General features: G+C 35.4%; 1 protein-coding gene across 2 annotated transcripts in view; it reads right to left on the reverse strand.

Annotated features, from left to right (window-relative positions):
* Nucleotides 1–1,908: 1,908 nt before the first annotated feature.
* Nucleotides 1,909–22,355, reverse strand: part of NLN (neurolysin) — a 33,458-nt gene continuing 13,011 nt past the window's right edge. The window contains exons 4-13 of one of the 2 annotated variants that reach the window (XM_071731712.1): nucleotides 19,938–20,045; nucleotides 18,462–18,564; nucleotides 17,582–17,742; nucleotides 15,976–16,111; nucleotides 13,442–13,808; nucleotides 11,621–11,822; nucleotides 9,093–9,279; nucleotides 8,034–8,162; nucleotides 7,419–7,555; nucleotides 1,909–3,937 (exon numbers count right to left, since the gene is read on the reverse strand). In XM_071731712.1, coding sequence (XP_071587813.1) covers nucleotides 3,803–3,937; nucleotides 7,419–7,555; nucleotides 8,034–8,162; nucleotides 9,093–9,279; nucleotides 11,621–11,822; nucleotides 13,442–13,808; nucleotides 15,976–16,111; nucleotides 17,582–17,742; nucleotides 18,462–18,564; nucleotides 19,938–20,045 — 1,665 coding nt within the window. In that variant the 3' untranslated portion in view covers nucleotides 1,909–3,802. Of the gene's footprint in view, nucleotides 3,938–4,909; nucleotides 5,068–7,418; nucleotides 7,556–8,033; nucleotides 8,163–9,092; nucleotides 9,280–11,620; nucleotides 11,823–13,441; nucleotides 13,809–15,975; nucleotides 16,112–17,581; nucleotides 17,743–18,461; nucleotides 18,565–19,937; nucleotides 20,046–22,355 lie in introns of those variants that run through there. The other variant, XM_071731713.1, reaches the window with a different exon arrangement.

Consider the following 22,355-nt stretch of genomic DNA (forward strand, 5'->3'; position numbering starts at 1 on the left):
GGGAGAAGCCCCACCTGGAGTCTCCATTTAACTGAATTATTCACAACTACCTCTGAAACTATTTGAAAATTGTTTCCTTTTTCAGAGAGGAAGCAGAGATCTTCACCTTGTGATTCACTTCTTGGTGCAGCAATTTTACATCTACCATACCAATTACTATAGAAATTAAAATTAGTTGCTGCCTGATTATCTGCTGAAGTTGTTAAACAAGGTCAGCAGTTGACTGACCCTGATTACTGATTTTCCTGCAAGGTTGTTAGATTAATAACATGCCACAGAAGACCATTTGTAAAGAAAAAACAGCTGTAGCAGTAGTGGAAGCTCAATTGAGTCAGTACTCCCTCCCATCTCTCTGCAAACAAGAACTCCCTATACCTTACTTTCATCATAACAAATGGTAGCCACCACAGCTCAGAAAGCAAATTTTCAGCGTTTTTCTTCACACTGGTTTTACCACTTAGATTTGACCACACGACTTGCAAGCAGTCCAGGAGTAGCCTGTATGCTGGACCTCTGTCAGACAGCTATCAGCAAGGGCTGCTGTGGCCATCACCTCAACTACCTTGTGAACAAGCTGCGTGGCCAACCCATTCTTTTTCAGTGAAGCAGCAGAGAGAAAGCCATTGCCACTTGCTAAGTGATTACCCCTGTTGTCTCCCAAGTCTCCCAACTTTACCCTTTTGCTTTTATTGGAAGGTTTTTTTGTGAAGCTGCTACACAAGGTCCAATTTGAACTTCTGACAAATGAAAAATATTAATTCTACATCCAGTTAAATTCTAGAAAGATACACTATGAATTTGAAAAGGCAGGTGTTTGTTACAGACCAAGATTTTTTTTTATTTATTACATTGACTACTTAAATTTGGGTTGGAATAAACAGGTTTTTGCTGCTTTGAAGTTAATTCAGTGGAAGCATAGGTCTAGAAACTCTGGAATAGGCTGGGTTTTGCACATACCTATGTCTTGGCATGTTTGAATATTTGTGTCTGTGCAGCAGCAAGTCAATTAACTCATGTTTTCAAAACACCAGAAGTGTTTGCTGTTTTGGGGGGGACTGTACACCACAGCCCACAGTGTCGGATTAAGTTGTTTCCCACACAGACAACTTCAGTTTTATGCCTATGATGAAGAGCTGCAAAACCAGAGATGTCTTTTTTCCAGGATATCTGTTCCGTCCCAGGATCTAGACTTTACAATAAGAAATGTGAACATGAATTTGATAGAATCACAGAACAGCTATGTTTGGAAGGGACGTTCAGACACCTCTAGTCTAATTCCAATTTGTCTCAGACTTGGTAAAGCCAATATAGAAACCATTAGTAATGTTTGATATATTACCACATTAAGATGTTTCATAAGCAATTCAGAACATTCTGATTGGTCTTCTATGTTAACTGCAGTTTTAGCAATAAGATGCTGTGCCTTAATTATTCCCTTATGCAGACTTGGGGGAACTGGCTTCTACACAAACAAATTTTAAAAAGTCCTGTTCCTTAGGACAGTTACAGAACATACTGCTTTCATTTATGGGCACAGTGTGGTTTATGTTTTTGTTGTCCCTACAAACATGGATATACAGCTGATGCTAACATGAACGTACAATCATGCAGTCATTTCCACACACGTAGTAGCAGGAATTCTTCTGCACTTTTGTATCTCTGTTCCTATGTAACCTATAACACATGCTCTAAAGAACAGGAAAATAAACAAATCAATTAAATTATCATCATTAGCATCAGTTCTGTCCTAAATCTAACTTCTAAGTCTCCACATAACTTTTTATCATCACGTATTTTTGTTTATAATTACTTTATTTGCAATTATGTACCTTGATCTGAGACTGCTGATTTATGGAGAGGAAGGTCTCCCTCATGTGGAAAGCTGCCTACCAGCTGTAAATAAAAACATTTTGCTTCTTCATAAGGGTTCCATAGCTCATATTTTTATTTTTGGAAGGTATCACTTAGTGTATTCTTTATATTCAGTTCACTGGAGCTATCATACAGTCTGACAGGAAAAAAACTTTGATTAGATAGGATCACAAGAATTTTAATGTGTTTAAAAAGAAACAAGATAGTTCCAAATTCAGACAGAATGAAAGCAAAATTCAGAGGTTTTAGGATACTCTTCCATCCATCAGTTTCTTCATCTTTCCTTTACAGTTATCTGAATACCATTCAAGATGTTTTCTCATATGTTATTTTCATGCATTGTCTTTTCATGACTCAGTGGAACTGAGGTCTGAAGCTGTAAGTGACTAGGACAGTTAGAATTGACCTAATTGTGGTCTGATATGACTACACAGTATAGTTTTAGCTACAAATATTTGTTGACTCACATCCCAAACTAGTGTGGTGCAAAAATAAATCCTGTCAAATGTTCCATTTCAGAAACTAATAAAGCTGCTTTATTTCCTCAGTTTACATGCTTTAAAAGAACAGATAGAAACACAGTTTCAAGTGAACACTTAACAATTGTGGGATTCTCCACCCCCCCAAAACACACAGATTTGACCCAAAGAGAATTCTTTCTGTTATCTTTTGATGGAAAGAGAGGAAGTCTTTTGAGCTGACCTGGGCACATCATCCTGCTTTGCAGGTGAACAAACGAAAATACCAACCATGTTTAGAGCGATGGTTCAGATTCAAATGTCTGAAATTTATTAGCTAGTAACCAAAATCAAGGTTTGTTGATATACATGCTGTAATATCAAAAGCAAAATATTCTAAAGACAAGAAAAGTGGACTTGGATTCTTGGATTAGCAGCTTTATTTTGGTAATGTAGGGCTGGTTTATAAGGCTTATTTTTCCTGATCTTGCAGAAAAACTGCAAAATAATTCCTCAGTTATTTTCAAACTCCCCACAGCTGAATAGATTTATGAAGCTGGGTTTTATGTTTGTTTTTTGTTTTTTTTTAATGTAGCACCTCTGTATGACACACTGGAAAGGCACAGGAAAATCATGGACTTTTACCTTTCCCACCTGGGGCATCTACTTCCCTTCCTTCCTTTAGCAAACCAACCAACTGAAACCACTATAATTGCAGAAATATAATTTTCAGTGTCAATTCGGATATAATTTTGAAAACAAAGATCTGATTTGCGATCATCAACAAAAAAGAAAACAAAGGGAAGAAAATTGTATTTCTCAAAGGCTACATTTGTTTTCTTCGTACTTACACTGCATGAGTTTATAAATTATACAAGAATTAAACATGTATAATTAAACATTATACAAGAATTAAACAAACAAAGTCTGAAAGTGTCACACATGGATTTCTGCTGTAAACCTGTCTCAGGCAGGTTCCTAGCAATGAAATCTGTCAGGGACCAAAAGCCATGATGAAGTCAAACACACTTCCTCTCATTAAAGACATTGGTGAGGCATCCATAAAATAGAATAATATAGAGTAAGAGTGAATCTGTGTTGTTTGTGTTTTTTTATTGCTGTTAGTATCCTTTTTTCTCCCCCTTCAGTTTTAAAATCATTCACAATACATAGTTTAAGTGCATCTATTAAAAGAGGAACATGGCATCATATCCCCATAGCGATTATTATGATTTTGTAACAATTAAAAAATATTACCAGTCCTCAGTTTGTGCACATTTCATACTTTTTCCCTGTGAAATACTGAACTTCATAGTCCTATGCATTTTTTTTAAAACACACTTTTTAAATACAATTTTAAAAATCATCAAAAAGTAATCCAATTTCCCTACAGTGCCATAGTTAAGATGCAGCAAATTGGAATTGTCAGAGTATTTCACATGTTTATATGGCATCACAAAGGAATCATAAATTTACTGAACACATAATCCCTTACTCAACAAGAAAGCTCTCTGGCTTGGTTTACGCTCCAAGAAATTTTGCAGCATATCCATCCCATCCAGAGATCCTCCAGGTTTCAAAATGAGGTTTCTGTATTTCATCCCAGCCTGATAGAAGGTAAAGCAGAATGTTAGTATTTCTTATCTTGCAAACTACCTCTTTTCTGAATTTGCTGTATATTTAAAAATCTACTCATGACTAACATGAGTCCTCCTTCCAGACTTTATTAATACCAAACCCAGGATGTACCACAAGTATATTTGAGATATGATAGAAGAACTCAAGGCAGCAGAAACGTAGCCTTTCTCAGTGAAGTAACTTTTCTTGTGTTTTTACACTGTTTTGGAAGCTACAATCTCAACTTGTTTGGAAGATACTCTATGAAGTATAGCACATACACAACCTCCATACAGTCTTCAGTGATGGATTATCCCCACAACTGACTGATATAAAAAAGGATCCTAGCATCCATTCTCGCTTAATTGATGATTTAGTTTTCTTCAATCTTTGTTTGGAGAATAGGGATGATAGCTCAGATAGATAGATGGGGAATGACATAGGACATTTAATGCATAGTGGTGTATATATATATATACATCTATATCTATATCTATATCTATATCTATCTATATCTATATCTATATCTATATCTATATCTATATCTATATCTATATCTATATCTATATCTATATCTATATCTATATCTATATCTATATCTATATATCTATATCTATATATCTATATCTATATCTATATCTATATCTATATAATACATACAGACACATTTATTTCTACTATTGAAGTATCTTAAAATACCAGGGCCTTAACACAGGTTTTATTTTCAGGAAGAGGCATCATTCCTTCTGAAGGAGTGGATTTCTTTAAAAAGCATCAGCCAAGCTTTTAAGACAACAGTAAGACATGACCACTTTCTTAACAAGAAGTTATATTTTAAAGAATATGTCTGGAGAATTTGAGGCTTCTGAGACAGGACTGTATCAATGAGAAAATATTATTTTGTATGCAGGTGTCACAGATGCTTCTGATAGTGGAAAAAAATACTATTCCTTTTTGTCACTGTATATATACATATACACTTCCCTCACGTGTCAAAGCTATGAGACTGCAGGACCACAACACTTCTTGGTATCTGTACTACAAAAATAAGAATAGACCATTTTAACTGATGGACTTCCATGACTTAATTGTCTTAACAACCACATTGTCTGAATTACATCTGGAAAAAAACAAAATGAAAAAAAATAAAATTCACTGAAGCATTGCTTTATATTCACTATTGTTAGTTTCCTGAACAGTAGCAGTAAACAAATATTCTGCCCTGTAGTTTGTGCTATTTGAGTAGACTTCGGTCTTTGCTACTATCTCTTCATAGCCAGCACATTTCTCAGTTTTATGGAGAACAAAGGTTATTTCAGAAAATGTGCAAGAATTGAGGAGTGTGACAACTAATAAGTTAAGTGTTTGCTGAAGAATTTAAAAATATATAGTGTCTGAAACCAGTTTTTACAACTGTTGCTCAAAACAGGAAGAGATGCTTTTTATTCTAATGGAAAGAGGTAAGCCAGATCTCTAAACCCCATAGTCTGTAATTGTTTTCCTTTCCTGCTGTTCTGAAGACTAGTTTAAATCCAGATATGAAGAAATATTAATAACTAAAAAACAACAACAACAACAATAACAAAACCAAAAAACCCCCAAAAATCACATTGGTATGTGTGTGTTTGTTCATAAAAGACTGTCTCATCTTGTAGAACTCTTACACTTAAATGGAACACAAAAAAGGAAAAGAAGTAGAGAACCAATTTGAGAAGATCACATTGTTTGGATGAGGGAGGGGAAATCTTCACAAAACTACTGTTTTAAATTTCATCAGCATTCAACCAGAGGTTGTGTGCACGCATACACTAGACAGTGATTCACACACACACACGCACACACACTTATTTTTCTCCTCACTTCTTAATAATAATAGCAGGCTTCACATTAAAAGAGGCACTAGTTGCCTTTCAGCTGCACCACAGCAAGTATTCACTCACAGCATCATTAGTTTCTTCTTAAAGCCTCCAATACACAGGCAAAGAAAACAAAATCCCCACCAAAAATATCAGAAAAAAAGGCACTTTCATCCCTCAGGAAAAGTACAGGTCATAGAGCAAATCTCGGAAATCATAGTTTAGGGTTTTATTTATACAACCACTCAGAAGAGAATTTTGATATTAGGGAGTAAAGTTAACAGAAGAAAGGTCTGTTATGATACTGGAGGTGTCTGCATGTCTGAACTGAGAACTGACAGAAAGTACTAGAATTCCAGCATTAGCACCCTCCCAACTGCTAACAGTTAAAGCACTCAAATGCCATTTTTAAGTTTCATATGAACAGCATTTTATTAAAAACTTACGTTATTCTCTTGTTTAACTTGGCATGTCTTCTCTCCTGCTCCTATTTACGAGTGACACCATTCCCACTGAATAAGCAGGTATGCTGATTCTTGCAAGTACCTGTCATAAATCTCTAGCACTTAAAAATCAATCTTGTCCTCCAAACCTTTTATCACCTCTCTTCTCAAAAGTATTCAGCAGTTTGCTGCTTTTCTTCATAAAATCCCTTTTGAGTTTTTTTGGCCTAATCACTGCCTCACTGCCTCATTCTAGCCTCTCCTTCATTTCCCCTCTGGGCTCCTCTCCGTCCAGGTCACAGCCTAATCCATTCTACTTTTTCCAGTCTCTAGAGGGATAGGCAGTTCTAGAAAAGTTCTGGTTGCTGTGGCATGGACATGGAGGGATGAAGGCTAATTTCAGGAGAGGAACAGGTAAATCAAGCCCTTTCTGGTCTCTCCTTTACTTGTATAAATCTATTGAAGGGAAGAACTAGAGCTGGCTGGTAATGGTGAATCCAGGAGACAGACAAGAGAATCAGGAAAACCAGAATGTCTTTGCCATCATAAAATTGCAGCAACTGAACTCACAAAATCTCTGAAAAATAACAAAGGTGGTCAGAATTGACAGGACTACTAACCACATCACTATCTTTCCCTTCTGCTAGAGGCAGAAGAGGCTTGAGAATTAAATGAGGGAGAAAAAAAAAATCCAAGTGACTCTAGAATCTCAATTATTTGAACCTCCAAAGCCCCTTGAGAGAAAAACTGAAAAGGAAAAAATTTGAGTTATGCTGTACTGTGGAAGAAGGCTCAAAATAGCACCTGAGGACCTATAAGTCAAAATAGAGTACCATTATCCTACCTCTTTCACAGCAGAAGAACCTTTGCTCTTGCAATGGAAAAATACATTTGCTCAGTTTAAAATTAAAAGCAAGCCATTAGCCAATGCAACATGTCTTAAAGCTGTCATAATATCGAATGAACAGCTCTGAAAGAATTGAATAAAAATCCAAATGCTCTTGGAAATTTTAATATAAATTATTAAGATATTTATGAACCATTTTTTGTTGATCTGGACTTGACTGGCCGAGAAGTACTTGAGGTGTGACAGATACTGCATGATTGCAATAAATGTGGTTTCCAAGACAACATACAACAAAATTCTTCAGTAAAAAGTATTCATCACCCACCTTTGGATTCATTATTCCTTCTTGTTTAAAGCAGCTGTAAAAAATGTCCATGGAAAATACTTCGCTCCACAGATACCCATAGTACTGACCATCATAACCTCCTGCCAGATGTCCAAAAGTAGCTGGCATGTTTGTTCCTTAAAAAGTAGATCAACATTAATTTATGTAAATCAAATGCAGTTATTTCTCTGATGTGTAAAGTACTTCAATGTTAGTAATAAATTAATAAGGAATCTATATCAACCTAAACTTCTAACAAAGTGTCTGAGAATGCCTCCAAGTATTGGCCAAATATACTACAAAGGAAACTCAATTTCCCATTTTAGGCTACTTGCACATTCAACACAGACGTGACAGAACATCTAAAATTGTATTCTTATCATGTCACTCTATAATATAAATATAAAACTTAACCTTTTGCAGGGTCATCTTAATCTTCCATCAGAAGAGATCCTTAAGATCAGCCCAAGTTTCACAATATTTATTTCAGCTTCATAAAGCTGGTTCTATTGTAAACAGCTCTGCGTTTTTTTTATACCCAGCATTACTGGGAAAGAAAGTCATGTTTAATCAAACTATTTGGACGTGCTGTATAAAAGCTTCATACTGACATACCTGGGGTGGCAGGAATTCCCAGAATCTCCATACAGTATTTAGCATATTCATCTGCTGGGTCAACAGATGGCTTTGTATGCAGTGCCTGGTCAACTTTGCTCAAAACAATCTGACGGAGGGTTAAAAGGCCTAATTGGGTAAGAACATTTAATTAACTAGCATCAGAGTAGCTGGAGTTTCTTTGTCACCTTTCATTCAAAGATCTCAACATGCATCCTACATTACAGGAATTTTAACCACAGAAAAATGGTTATGTCATTTTCACCTGAATTGCTTCAGTTGCAAAGTTGAGAGGCATTTTCATTTCAAGCTCCATCTTTTAAAATGTTAGCTTCAAGATACAAATCCTTAGTAAAAATGCTTATGTAGCTACAGTGCCTGTACAGGCCAGGACAAGGACTTCTTGTTCAGGACAGCGAAACAATATGAAATAAATCAGTGGCTTAATGGCCCATTGTACCATAAACGGGCAAATAGCTGTTATTGAGGGAGAATTGACTTCCAGGGATGCAGGGCACAGAGTGACATGGTAACAAGATTATAGGCAATGACAGGAAATTACATTCTCATTTTAGAGAGGTGTACCACCATTGTAAGGTGGTACAAGACATGGAAGTAGAAGAGAATTGGAACCTTAGTTTGGGAAGGCAGTGCATCTGCTGGGAAGGTAGAGAATGTGGGTTTAAGGCTCTGGACTGAGAAGTTAAAGTGGCTGTTTGGGCAATGAAGGGCTACAACACTTCTGCCTGGGATGTGCTATGTATATTCAGTAAATCTGCAAATACCTTTCAAGTTTTCAGATGTTATGTGCAAATTAAATGTAGACAATACATGTAGAAAGTCTGATACTGTATGCATGCACAGTGCCTGCCCTAGGCTACCAGAAAAAAAAAATATAGCTTTTATCAATGGTGGTGCCTATGCAAATAAACCCAGAAGGGCAGTTGTAAATGTATGCACAAAAGAAATGTTTTGTTATGTTTGCCTTTGGTGTTCCCCACTGGTTTTTTAAACTATGTATTTTTATAACTACACTGGGAAGAGAGGGCAGAGAGATACCTGTATTAGCCAGTCTGGAGGCAGCAAGTTTCTCAAGGAGAGCGTCTCCAACGTGGCTGTCATCTTTATAATGTCTTGACATTTGCTGTAGTGGTTCTTTTTCCCACACCCAGTTTTCAAACATTTGTGACGGTACCTCTACAAAGTCTGTTTCCACATTAGTTCCACTAAACCTAGCAAAATCAGTCTAAAAGGAAAAGCCATTGTATTAAATGAAAATAGAAGACAGGATTTCTAGCAGAACATAAACTTTCAGATGCCAAAATTTCAGTGTTAATCACAGCAAAAGGAATAATTTGAAACAGGCCCATCATTACCATGACAATAAAAAAAAATACATCTTAGAGAAAGGACAAAAAATTCAGATGTAAGACTATTTACCAAGCAACAAAATACTCTGAAGCTATTTACTACATTCTTGTGTGAAACAGTCCTTCAGTTTTCTTAATATTATGGAGTCTTACCTTTTAGACTATGACAGCAATACAAGTATTTCCTTGCTGTCTTATAACAACAGTATAATTTATAAATTGTTACAAAAACTTATTATATTACCCCAAACTAAAATAATAAACTCCAATTATACACTTAGTACTTACTATATTGCAGTCTAGTACATTGATTTTACTTGGCTAACTTATCCTATTGTGCTCTGCCCTGAATGTTTTAATTTGTAATGCACATGGTTAACACAGAGCACGTTTTTTGAGCCACTAATATGTGGCCTGAAATAAATAAATCATAGTATGATTATCAATGAAAGGACTCCAAATCTGACACTCAGTGACTGCCAGAAGAGTCCAGAAGAATCTTCCTTCTGAAAGCCAAGCACATTACAGCTTTTTATTTTTTATTTCAGTGTTGTCAATAATTTAATTTTTAAAAATCCCCCAAGATAATATTTTAAGAAAGTTTTTTTTACAGTTGAAAGTTTTTATTTTTTAATTAATTTTAATATATTCCAAACAAAAAATATTTCTAAAAAGAAGCAGTCGTTTTCGAAAAACAGTTGTTCAAGTGCCAACAGAAATTACTTGGTCTCACTACAAAGTGTTGTGCAACCGATTATACCTCCTGTTGCCAACTCAATTTATTGTTCTTTCCTTCTCAGTAACATTCTAAGAGAACATTTCAAGTGCCAGAAGAAAAGGAGAATTCTCAGATTCCCAAATGCTCTCTCTGAGAGCTGTAGCTATTCTTAGGTTCCATCCTCCATTGAGGAATAGATGCATACAGGAGCATGGTCTTGTGAATTCACTTTCTTGCAGAGTTACAAAAAACCCCCCAAAACATGTGTAATGTAGGACTTTTAAGCAAATCATCATATGAAACAAGATAGTGGTTTGCACACACAACTCCCAGAGGACAGGGTGATTCCTATGTAGGAGAAGGAAGTCATTTGCAGGTGTGCAAATACTGATTTACATAAATGCAACAGCAGTAAGCACTGTAGCTATGCACAACAGAAGCCACCTCACCAGTGGAAGAGCCAAGTGGCAAGCAGGCCTGCCTGACCTGTCTGCAATTCCACAGAAAGTGAAGTACACATGCACTGGAATTACTGGCTTTGGACTGCCCAGAAGGGGCTCTGCAACACCCAGGCACATCTTCATTGGTTATCAAAACACTACTGTCAATTTTGTACCAAGGCTGGATGCGTCTCATGTGTAAACATGCTCTAGGTAGTTTAAAAGAAAGAACAACATTTATTTCTTAATTTTCAGTAACACCTGCCTTGACTGTTAATGTATAACATCATATATAGCATAAATATGTACGCAAGTTTAGCTGCTTGTTCTGAAGTTTTCTTGAATGTCACTTGTTTAATTCTAGATTTAATTTTTTTGACTCTTTATTTGTTTCTTTATTCTGCAGTCCTAAGGTCTAGGATGTATGTCAAGAATGAAAACCATGTCAAGTTTATTTGATTTTATTATTTGGTGCTTGTTTATAAAGAATGTGAAAGCAGGGCTACACAAACCTAGATTTGTGCATAGTTACATTTTTTGTGGATTTAATACTGAGACTTTTCTCTCTCTGAATCATAAAATTTTTATTGGGCCAATAATGAATTCATTCAATTCATCAAATTATTCAATCTATCAATTTATTTTTTACTTATGCCAAAATGCTGGAAGTGGTCTGGATTCACAAGCTTTTGCATTTCTAGGTACAGCAACCTTTTTTTTGCTTCTAATATGTAGCATGCTACTTGAAGTACTAAATAGCCCTCTGACAGCTTCAACTGAAGCCACCACTGAGCACTTCCTTTACCTTACACATGGATCTATTCAATTGTCCTAAGTACCTGCAAGGTACAAATCATTCCCTATGAAAGTGTTTCATATAACAAGGTGAATTTATTGCTGTAGTTTTAAATAAAATTAAAAACCAAACCCTCATCAATCTGCAACAGAAAACCTGCATATGTACTTTATTAGAACTGGAAACAACCAGAATAGCCTTACACCTAGCTTTGAGACAGTGGATAAGGAAAGGTCTTACACTGGAATGGAAATGTCACTAACCTGTGCACATATTTGATGCATTACATGACCAAATTCATGGAAGTAAGTCTTTACTTCATCATGTCGTAGCAATGATGGATGATCTGATGCTGGTTTTGTGAAATTGGTTACCAGAGCAGCTACAGACATCATTCTGCTGCCATCAGAGAGAAGACAGCCAGGCTGGAGACCAAAGCATGCTGCATGCCCATACTTCCCCTCTCTGTGAAAGAAAACATATTAGACAGTGCCTTCAAACTACAGGCCTGCTAACCAGAATGGAGAACCCTATTAAAGAACAAGGACAATCAGTCAGGGCCTCTTTAAAGCTTTACACACAGAAATTACATCTTTTCATGACTTCTAAGACTCACTGGGTTTAAGATCCTGTTAAAAGCACACAGGAAAAAAAACAGTACTTAAATCACATTAATTTCAGATTCACGGTAGAATTTACAAAAATCTGGTTTTTACTCAAGTACTGAATATATATTAGATGTCAATTCTACTTTAAAATGCTGCTTCAACAGGATTAGGCTATGTCCTCTGAAGTGGTATCTTCTCTTTTGTTACAGGAGACACCAGAATACAGTTTACTGCATTTCCAATGTAATCCAAAGAAAAATTCTCGTCCTAAGCCTGAGCAGTTAACTGGGTAGTTAAGTCAGAAGAGATTTGCTAATAGCTTCAGCAATTCACATGATACACAGAAAAGGGGGAACAATCAAACAGGTGAAGGAGGTAACATATGCCAATCTTAAAAAGATGCAAGTTATGAACTACTTTATTTTCACCCAAATTATAAATTGCTAAATAATATTAAAAAAAACCCAAAAAACCCAACCAGTGAGAAACAAAGAAGATCAGGTAAGAATAAATCCTGTAGAATCAGTCTAGTTTCTTAGTCTCTGCCAGAACACATACGATGCTGTAAATAGGGGAAAGGGACAACAAGCCACTGCCAACTGGTCACCAGACACTTCTACACTGCCAGCTCTTGGCTGGGACCACTGTACCCCAGTTGTCAGGTGATGCTTGTTTAGTACTGTGAATAGCACCTTTAACATTGTGAACAGAACATTGTGGAGCAGGTGGCTCTGCTTACAGTACTCTGATTTCTGCAAGGAAACTGTCTGTGTAGGGGAGTTCAAAGGTACAGGTCACATAGTTTGGAGCACTAAAAGCTAACTTTGAGATAAGGGCAACTCAGATGGATTACAGACAACTTGTTTCAGGTTGCAATCATGAACCTCCCTTAAAAAACGTAATTTGATGCTTTTAGTTAGCATTTGCTTAATGTAATTTTAGAAAATGTTTCTGAATAGTTTTTATTTGCATGTGTTTTGATGTTTTTTAATTGCATTTAACATTACTATTAGAAAATTTTTCACACTTGATTGAGTTGCTTTTATCTGATTTTTAATTCTTCCTATTAAAACCTGTAGGAATCGTACACATTTACTCCCCTATACATACAGTTTCTTTGCAAAAACCAGAGCACTGTGAGCAGAGCCACTTGCTCCTTGAGATTCTGTTCACATGGCTGAACAAGTGCTATTTACCAATAACAATCGGTGTAGAGTTGTCCCAGCAGACAGCTGGCAGTGGTCAGCTATAAGAATTATGGCCACCTGTAGTGCAGAGAGAAGAGAAAAAAAAAAAAAGAAAAAAAAAAAAAGAGTAAACCCTTTGAAAACCATCCAGAGAACAATCTGAGGAACACACTGTCTTGTAAGTGGGACAGATACGTACTACCAAATGCATTTAATTTCAACCATAGCAGCAACTCACTGAGACTGATTCTGTTCTAAGCACATTAGTAGAACATCAAGTCATAATTACCGGGGGTAAAGGTCCAAATAGAACTGTCCCAGTATTTCCCCTGTTGAATTATCCTTCACTGTGTAAAGCGTAACGCTGTCATGCCAAACATGAGCACTTTCTACTTTCTCAAATACAAGTCCCAGCAGCTTCTGGTAAATATTCAATAAGCCTTCTGTAACAGCCTCAATTGGGAAGTATTCCTTTAGTTTTTCTTGATCTATTGAGTACTTTAGCTCTTCTGTTTTGTTCATATAATAATGAAGATCCCATGCATTGACTCTTCCATCATAATAAAAGTTTCTTTCTTCGCACTCTTTTTTCTTCAAAGCTAAAATGAATTCTCTTTCTTCCTCAACCAGTGGCTTTAACTTCTTACTCAAATCATCTGAAATAAAGATTGCCTTGGAATCAATTTCTGTGTTCCTTACTATAATGGGTGTACCTATAAAATAGAACTTTAAGCACATGACCCAAGAGTGGATGCTAGAGTTTTCCATTTGTTTATTATCAGCAAGCAAACTGCTTTCTTGTCTTAATGAATTTTAATTGCAGACATGTTACATGCAATACAGGAGTCCACTGGCCTTGCAAAAGGTTTTGGTAAATTTAGACTTTTTCAAAAATATCATTAATGGAAAGTAGCACTAGACCCTTTGGCTAGAAACCTTCAATTTTACCTCACATTATCTTAGTTCTCTTAATGTGTCTGCAGAAACAGCCAAGGACTGCAACTATTACTAGTTACTGGGAGTGTAACAGATTTCAAATGCTACTTTTTTTTTTTTCCCAAGACTTTTCAAAATATATTATGATCTACTTCTAGGTAAAGTCCTATAAAAGAACAAGAGTCTAAAGACTCTAAAGCCTATACAATGGCTAGAATACCAAAGCCACTGGGTATTAACCTCTGTGATGCTAGTTTCTTCCAATATAGCTTTTATTTGATACGACAAGAGTAATTGCATTACGAATCCACACTATTAAATATAAAATATTTAAGCTTACTGAAACTCACATAAAGTACATACTGTACGTATTTTCTCCTAAGTATTTCTGGAGTATGAGAAAATTCCTAAGAATTCAGGTTTATGTTCACTGTTGGTACCAAGATCAATACTGTTTTTAGGTAGGCTGCAAGGCACTGTATTCATTTGCATTACTGAGATACTGCTTGCAGCTCATGATATGATAAACTGTAAACACATCATAGGACAGAATGGTTTTCTTCCTAGCCATACTACTGGCTATTGAACATTGATTTAAAATGTGAGTATATGGACAAAGCAGAACAAAAAATACTGGCTGACTGGCTCACAATAGGCAAGGATATATCACAATGCCTACATTAAAGCTGACAATTTGATAAATATTCTCATTCTATGAGAATTACCACAAAACATGGTATTTATGAGATGTGTATGATCTCATACTGTAAAAAGTTAAATGACAGCAATAGCTGCTAAATTATGAGGTGTGTGATCTCCAAAAGAAATAAAAAAATCACAATAGTATATAAGCCCACTTATAATGTAATGGACAGAAAAGTCCAAACAACTTTAAGTTCACTTAAAAACCAGGTAAGGCTAATATAATTCTATAATTTAATTATAATACAATTAAATGTAAATTCACTGACAAATATGTGGATAACTTGTATTGAGCTGACCTCACACCTTAACAGGAAAAATACGCCCGAATTACAAGTGAAGGAAGAGGCATATTTGAACCTCTTTATTGATGCATAAATACAAAAATCCCCATCACCATCCAGTAGACCTTATTGCTGTACTAAATTGCTTTGGGGAATTTCTACAGTATGTCAAAGTACAGTCTGAAGTGGTGTTAGGACACTTTAATACAGGAACATGTACTATTCTGTGCAACTACATAATTCCAGAAAGTAGAAGTTAACTCTTTGTACAAGAGTGGACTCATTGAGGTCAACAGGATGACTATAAAATTTGTAAACTGCTCAGTTTAAAGTTTTAAGATGCCTCTGTTTTCAGATTAGGCCTCCATTAGAAGGCTTCTGAATTCCAGATTTAATCTATCATTCCAGATTTGATCTTTTAATTCAGATCACAGAATTTGCAGCATCACATGCTGTAATCTTTGATTATACCTAGTTCAGTCTGAGCAGAGAAAGGCACAAGGACTGAAGTTGTACAAAAAATAGAAGATAATCTACAGGAGTGGAAAGCTGAAACTGTGACACAGCCTCTTGAGTTGATAATATTGCTTAGGCTGCACATGTTATTACGGTTCTGAATTAGAATGACTGCATTTTGGGACACCGAGACGTAACTTCTTGTCTGTATTGTCTGTCATAAAGCAGTTATTTTCAAATTTTTGTCTTTTATCTCCCTGCTTTGGAACAGTTGTGTTTGTCTAGCTATAGTCTGGAAAACAATGTATGCCAGAATAGAGGCAACAAAAAGTTCTTTTTCTATCTAAATGCAAAGGATACATGTGATGCAATTACGTATTGAAATTTATCTTGTCTTGGGAGTCATAGTGCCACACCAAAGTATTGTTTATAAATAAGAACAAACCTAAGAAGGCTGATACGTTATCTGTGCTCTTTGCAGTGTTTACCTCCAGAACAAAGTTGGCATGTGTACTATAACCAAGAAGCTCTGCTACTTTTGCCCTTAGAGGAAGCAACTGCTGAAGAATTTTTGTGTTCTCCTAAAAAAGAAAGGAGGCATATATGTAAAGCACAATGCATGCTATCAAAACAGTTATCTGAATAACACCAGTAGTCATAAGAAACAGCAAATATTTCAAATTAAATAAATTATTTTGTGTATTAAAGTAAGTTGAGCTAGATTCTTGTATTTTTTTTTTTTTTTTTTGGTCACTGCACTTGATTGCAGTTAGCTAGTTTTCTAGTTAACCTGAGTTTATCTGTTTTAATTAACCAAAAGGTACACCTTTTCCCTTCAGGATAATAAAACTGCAACAAAGATTTGTAGTTCCTTTATCAATCATTTACATGTGAAAGATAACAAGGGAAATGGCTGACAGTAGCTTTCACTGCTTGTTAGTGGTAAAGACAAACAGCAAAGCTATTGTGCCAACAATAAAAGCTTGTTTGCAAATCTGACAACAGTAGTCAGAGAAGGAGATCTGAAACACAAAAATGCTGAGCTCTGACCTAAATGTGGTGGAGGATCCTTGAGAAGCTGAAAATGTAACTGTGTTAATCTGCAGTTCTGGAAAAGTGGTATTTCTCAGGGAAAAACCTTTTTTCTAAGCACTAGTTTCGAAGATTAATCCACGGTTTTAACAGTAAATCCCTTAAGTGTGCTGACTTGCAGAGTGTTCAGTTCTTCTTGCCACTTTATCTTATCTTGTACTCTTCACATTTCCCACCTTTTCAAGTACAAAAGCTCAATTCAGCCATTGTTCTGTAATGAACGCTCTGTACAATTCTCTGAATGATACTTTTTCTATCCTTTCTATCCTTTTCATTATTTTTGTACCTATCTACGTGCCTGGTCTTATCAGCATCTAACATAAATGTATTATTTGTTAAATTATTTCTTGTCTTTATAAGGCAAGTTTACAGGTAATTTTCAGCTAATTACATGAATCTTTTATACGAATTAGGGGTTTAACATCTAACTAAAATTCTCAATTGTGTGCAATGTGTTAATTTCACATCTGATCACCTGTATTTCGTAAGTAAAACCTGTGCTGAAATAACCCCTCTCGTTCTCATTGAGCAATCTGGTCTATGGGAGGTGTCCTTGTAGATGGCAATGAGGTTGCACCTAGGTAATCTTTAAAGTCCCTTTCAATCCAAACCATTCTGTGATTCTATGATTCTGAAGAACCCCTAAGTACTACAGATGTAGTATTACAATCAGATATTCTTCTCTGAAAGGAAGTGCCAGTAAGGAGCTGCAGAACACTGCGAGGAAACTTGGCAAAATATCAAAATCCTACTTCTGTTTGTACACCACTGTTTATACTTTAAGATACATACACATGCAGAGCAAGATCATCAACTTCTAAGGTCTTTAGAATAAACTGGAATAAGGAACTGTTAACAATCACACTGACATGCTTTGTAGAACTTAAATCTAATATTTGTATTTCTAGTGCCATTTTTATTCTGTCATTACCCTGTAAAACAGTGGATATAAGACATACCTCTTTGCATCTTGAGTTAAAGGCAGACTCCATTTTTCTCCTAGTTTCCGAAATGCAGCATTTCTTCATGACAGGAAAATAGTGGGGATACTTTAGAGTAATTTTATATTTGTCTTCCTCAGTCTTCTCTAAACTCTTAATAAAGTCATCAGGAAGGCCTTCTATATAACAATTTAATAAAGAATGTTTATCATAATTACCTCTTCCCCTCTCTTTTTGTGAGACTGCTGATTTTGTTTTGCTGCAATCTAATTTGACATCACAAGTCTCCATGGAAATAAAACCCCTCTTTTTACAAATGTTTGCCAAAGCTTCTGCAAATCACAGCCAAGCAAAATAAAAAATTGGAAACTTTTGTAAGCAGGAGAGAAATATGGGCAAGGCTACTAGATAAAAACTGAATATGACATAAAAAAATAAGATGCTAATAAAGAACTTTTTAGGCCATGCCCTTCAGATAACGAATCCCCAACTTCTCTGCCATATGACATCTCTAGATCAGTTTAAATTACTGAGGTAGATAAAACATGCTGCAGGACATAGAAGTTTTCCCAATAACTGCAATGAATACAATACACAGGGGATTGCCTGATGGTGAACTGAGAATAAAAGCAGAGAAAAGAAAAGTTATGGGAAAAAAAAAAAAAGTAGGCCAGATGCAAGGAACTTAATGCAAAACAAACACTTCAGAAAGCACTAATCATGAGAGAGAGATCACTAATACCTGCAAAGGGCAATTCAAAGGGAAAGAATGAAAAAGAAACAGCAAAATTTGGAAAATACTTAAAATTTCAATAGATCATCATTCACTGAGCCAAAACTAATTATTCCAATGATATTGGAAGGCTGAATAAATGGAAAGAGCAAGACGACTACTCACCAAGTTCTTCCTTAGAAAATACCAGAAATGTGTTTTCCTCATTCAGGTTTTTGCTGAAGTCTATACATAGCTCACTCATTTTTTTCTTCATTGTCTTTATTTCCTGTATCAAGTATAAAGTGAACTTAGCAAAAAAAATCAAAGATCAAACTTGGCAATTACTTAGCAAGAATAGTATCTCACTTTTCCCATCTTCTACTAGCTGGCAGTGAATACCAGCACTGAGCAATTAGCACACTGCAGATAGCATCATACTTCACTCTCCCTCAGCCTCCTTCTTTCTATTGGTCCTCAGGAATATTGTTGGCAATAAACCCTCAGCACAGGGCTATCACTGACAATATTTGAAATGTATTCTTAGTTCGGAAGGGACTGAACACATAAACACATTCTCTGAACAGCATTATGTGCTTACGTTCAAATATTTTATTTTAAAATCCTAAATTACAATTTTAAATGTAAAAATACCCAGTGAAATCAATGAGATCGAGGAAGTAAAAATGCATACTAATTACTGAAAAACACTCTTGAAAACACACAGGTATGACAGAAGAAACAGAAAATCTACACAACACATTCCAAAACCTTTTGTCCTGATATTCACCAATATGAAACATTTTCTACTACAAATCATAGGATGCCTTTACCCCTTAATGCCAAGTTCACAAAAATACAGTAGTTACCAGTAGAAAAATGTAGACCAAAGCTTGTCAAAGGTTATCATTTGTCAAGTTTTTACATAAATGTAATTCAACTATTGTCTCCTTTTAAATATTTCAAAATTTCTTTAGAGGCATCAGTTACCCTTAAGCAATGCATGAAACTGTTCTCACTAACTGATGGATGTGTATGAAAAATTACTATTTTCTATAAAGGGTAAAATCTATTCAAGAGTCATAAATCCAGATTGTTTCAGAACATCACTCAGAATATAGAAAAAAGTATGTCAGCATCTGAGATGCTGACGATTTTACTTAATTATTTTCAGAAGTGAGAGGTGCTTTTTCATGCTTGAGTAAATTTTCCCTTAATGGAGCCAGAATTCTATCTCAAGTGTTTTTAGTCAATATGCTAAAATTTTTTACATATTTTATACCATTGGTTAATACTGAAATGAAAGTAGCTGTGTCCTTGTTAACAGTTGTAAATACTTCTAAAGCTTCCGCTCACAAATAGATTTCTAGGAAAGAAAACTCTCAAAAATGTTCTCATTAAGGCATTCTCTGTAAAGAATATTCATAATAAAAATGTTTCCAAATAGGCTTGTTTTACTCTGGAAGGTTAACAGAAGTGATGCACTGTGAGTGTCTAACAGATGAATTTGAAAACCTTAACATGATTCATCAGTTTAGATTAGAGCAGTGATTGGGCAGGTCCAAAATCATAATTTTCAAGTATATGCTTAGCAGAGCTATACAGCCATAATTTCATCCCTTCAAGTTATCTTTGTTTTATAAACTAATAGTTCATATTTACATTCTGCACTTCTTTGGGAAGATGGAGTCCATTTCTTTTCCCCACTTGAACTGATTTCTCTAGGTAGCGCTTTGTTTCAGGCTTTACATTTTCCAGATCACAGGTTTGCTGAAATGACAGTATAAAATAATTGAATTTACAAAGTGTTGCAAGAAACATGAAAACAATGCAGTATACATTCTAATTTTATCTCCACTCATGTAAAACTGAACATTAAACTTAACTTAAAGCCCTTGTTAGAAAGGATATCTGCATCTGGCAAAGAAAACTCTCTAAAATTCTGCAGGTTTTTCTTTATGCTACTATGCATTATACCTAGGAGTATCAACGCTGAGGTATTGAGTACAGAAGTATTTGTAACAATCAAAATTTTCACATATTGCTTTTCCAAAGGACAACCCACAATTTCAGAGTTCTTTCTTCTGACTGAAGAGTGGTGTGATAGAAAGAGTAAGGCTTCAAAATGACAGAGGTGAGAAATGGGTGAGGTTGAGATACTGTCTCAACATTAACATTTATATTGCACTAACTGTGCTGCAAGGCTCAAAAATAGAAAGGTTGAGGAAAAAATGCAGTACTCTAATCTCTCCAAAAAGACATTGCTTTTATTACTATAACAGCTAAGGAAAGAGGATTGTGAAACATCTAACTGAGTTACCTAGGCTTTGTGAGGGATCTCTCAGTCCCTCCATGGGGCATATGGAATCATCATGCTCCTGAAAATCTTCGGGGCCCAAAACAAGCAGACATTTTAGACATAAGAAGGGACTTCACAAACACTAATTTTAGGCCTTGAAAACCAATGCATATTGTCTCCTTCTAAAGCAAAGAAAGAGAAGGATTCTTTGGGGAAAAAGGAGGAAAAAACTAAGTTAGTGTTCTTCATCCATCTCTTGCTGACTATATATCTCCCCATACATTTCAAAAGAATCTGCATCACAGACATGCTTGAATTAAGGATGATGCACATTCAAAAAGACCCATTGGGTCTTTTAAGATAAGGAAGTGTATAAGCCCTCACAGGCATGAGAACCAAGGGTGCTCTGTGGTTCTCCCTAAACAAATGGTCTGGTCAAGATGGTCTAAGTCACCCTGTGTTTCTTGGATTTAACAGTTTCCAGAACAGAAATGCTAATTTTGAATATAATACACACATGAAATTTTGGAACTTCCCAGAAGTTTTAGAATAGTCATGGTTGATAATTTTATATGCCATTTTGCACTTGTTTTGGAAAACCCTGCTACCTTATTAAGTGAAGAAATCTTGAGGCAGAGTAAGAAACAAAACCTACTTAGAATATCATGCACAAAAACTGCAGCAGCTGTTTACAACAGGCTGAGTTTCCTGAGGGTATGTGGGTGGAGAAGATAGGCAACATTCTTAAGCATGCCTCTGCCTGCCAACATGGGCAGATGTTAGGGATAATAAAGTTTAAAATGATAGTATGATTACCAAATTCACCTTTATTCCAAATTTCAGACCCCCAAGTAGAAGTTTTCTAAATAATATGTTCTGGAGCATATTCAACAACATAAATTTATGCAGGAATTTTTGCCCTGCTGTGTGGGGAAAGAAACGAGATTATTTTCAGTTTCTGTGTTGTGGATTTTGGTTTTTTTCTTAATTATTTGTATTTAATTAAATACAAAAGCCTCATTCATCTTCCACCACCACCAGATAAATAAATAAATATTTTTAATAAACCAGAATTTGGAAAGAATACTAAAGAGTTTTTAACTTAGAGAAACCCAGTCATCTTTAAAGGGAGAAAAAAAATATTCAGGATGTCACTGTGATCAAGCATATTTATTCATCTTTTAGTGGACTGACTGTAGTATAAATAACATGAAAGTCTGAGAACCCTCATTCTCCTCACCATATTTTAATCTACTCCCTGTGCCATATCATGAAGCTGAATTCATATACCTGACAATTAATCCTCAGGCCATGAAAAACCTAATTTTCTCATAATGCTGTTCTGGCTCATGTAAAATGATAAATTTATTTCAGAGAAACATTTCTGTTTACAGAAGTCCTTTTTTTTCTGTGTTCCTGTAACCTGACTTTTCCATGAAGAGTTTGTAACAGAAAAAGGCATTAGAAATTTAGCAAACACTAACAAAAACTTTGTGACTTAGAATTAGCAATACAGCAAAACCAGCAGCTACTTTCATAGCTGGGATATGCTCAGACATTGCATCTCTGAAAGAACTAATACCAAAACATGATTGCATGCTGAAGTTAAGAAAAAAAATTCTGGGGGAAAAAAAAACCAAACCAAAAAAATGTAAACTACATTTGTAACTGTTTATAAAGCCAATATTGCTACAAGGGAAGATGATGTAGGAAAGCACCAAATGAAAAAGATTTTTAAGTTATAATAAACTCACACTAGCAAATAACAGCATTAAGGTCTT

This window comes from Heliangelus exortis, chromosome Z (assembly GCF_036169615.1).
Source record: "Heliangelus exortis chromosome Z, bHelExo1.hap1, whole genome shotgun sequence".
Taxonomy (NCBI): Eukaryota; Metazoa; Chordata; class Aves; order Apodiformes; family Trochilidae; genus Heliangelus; species Heliangelus exortis.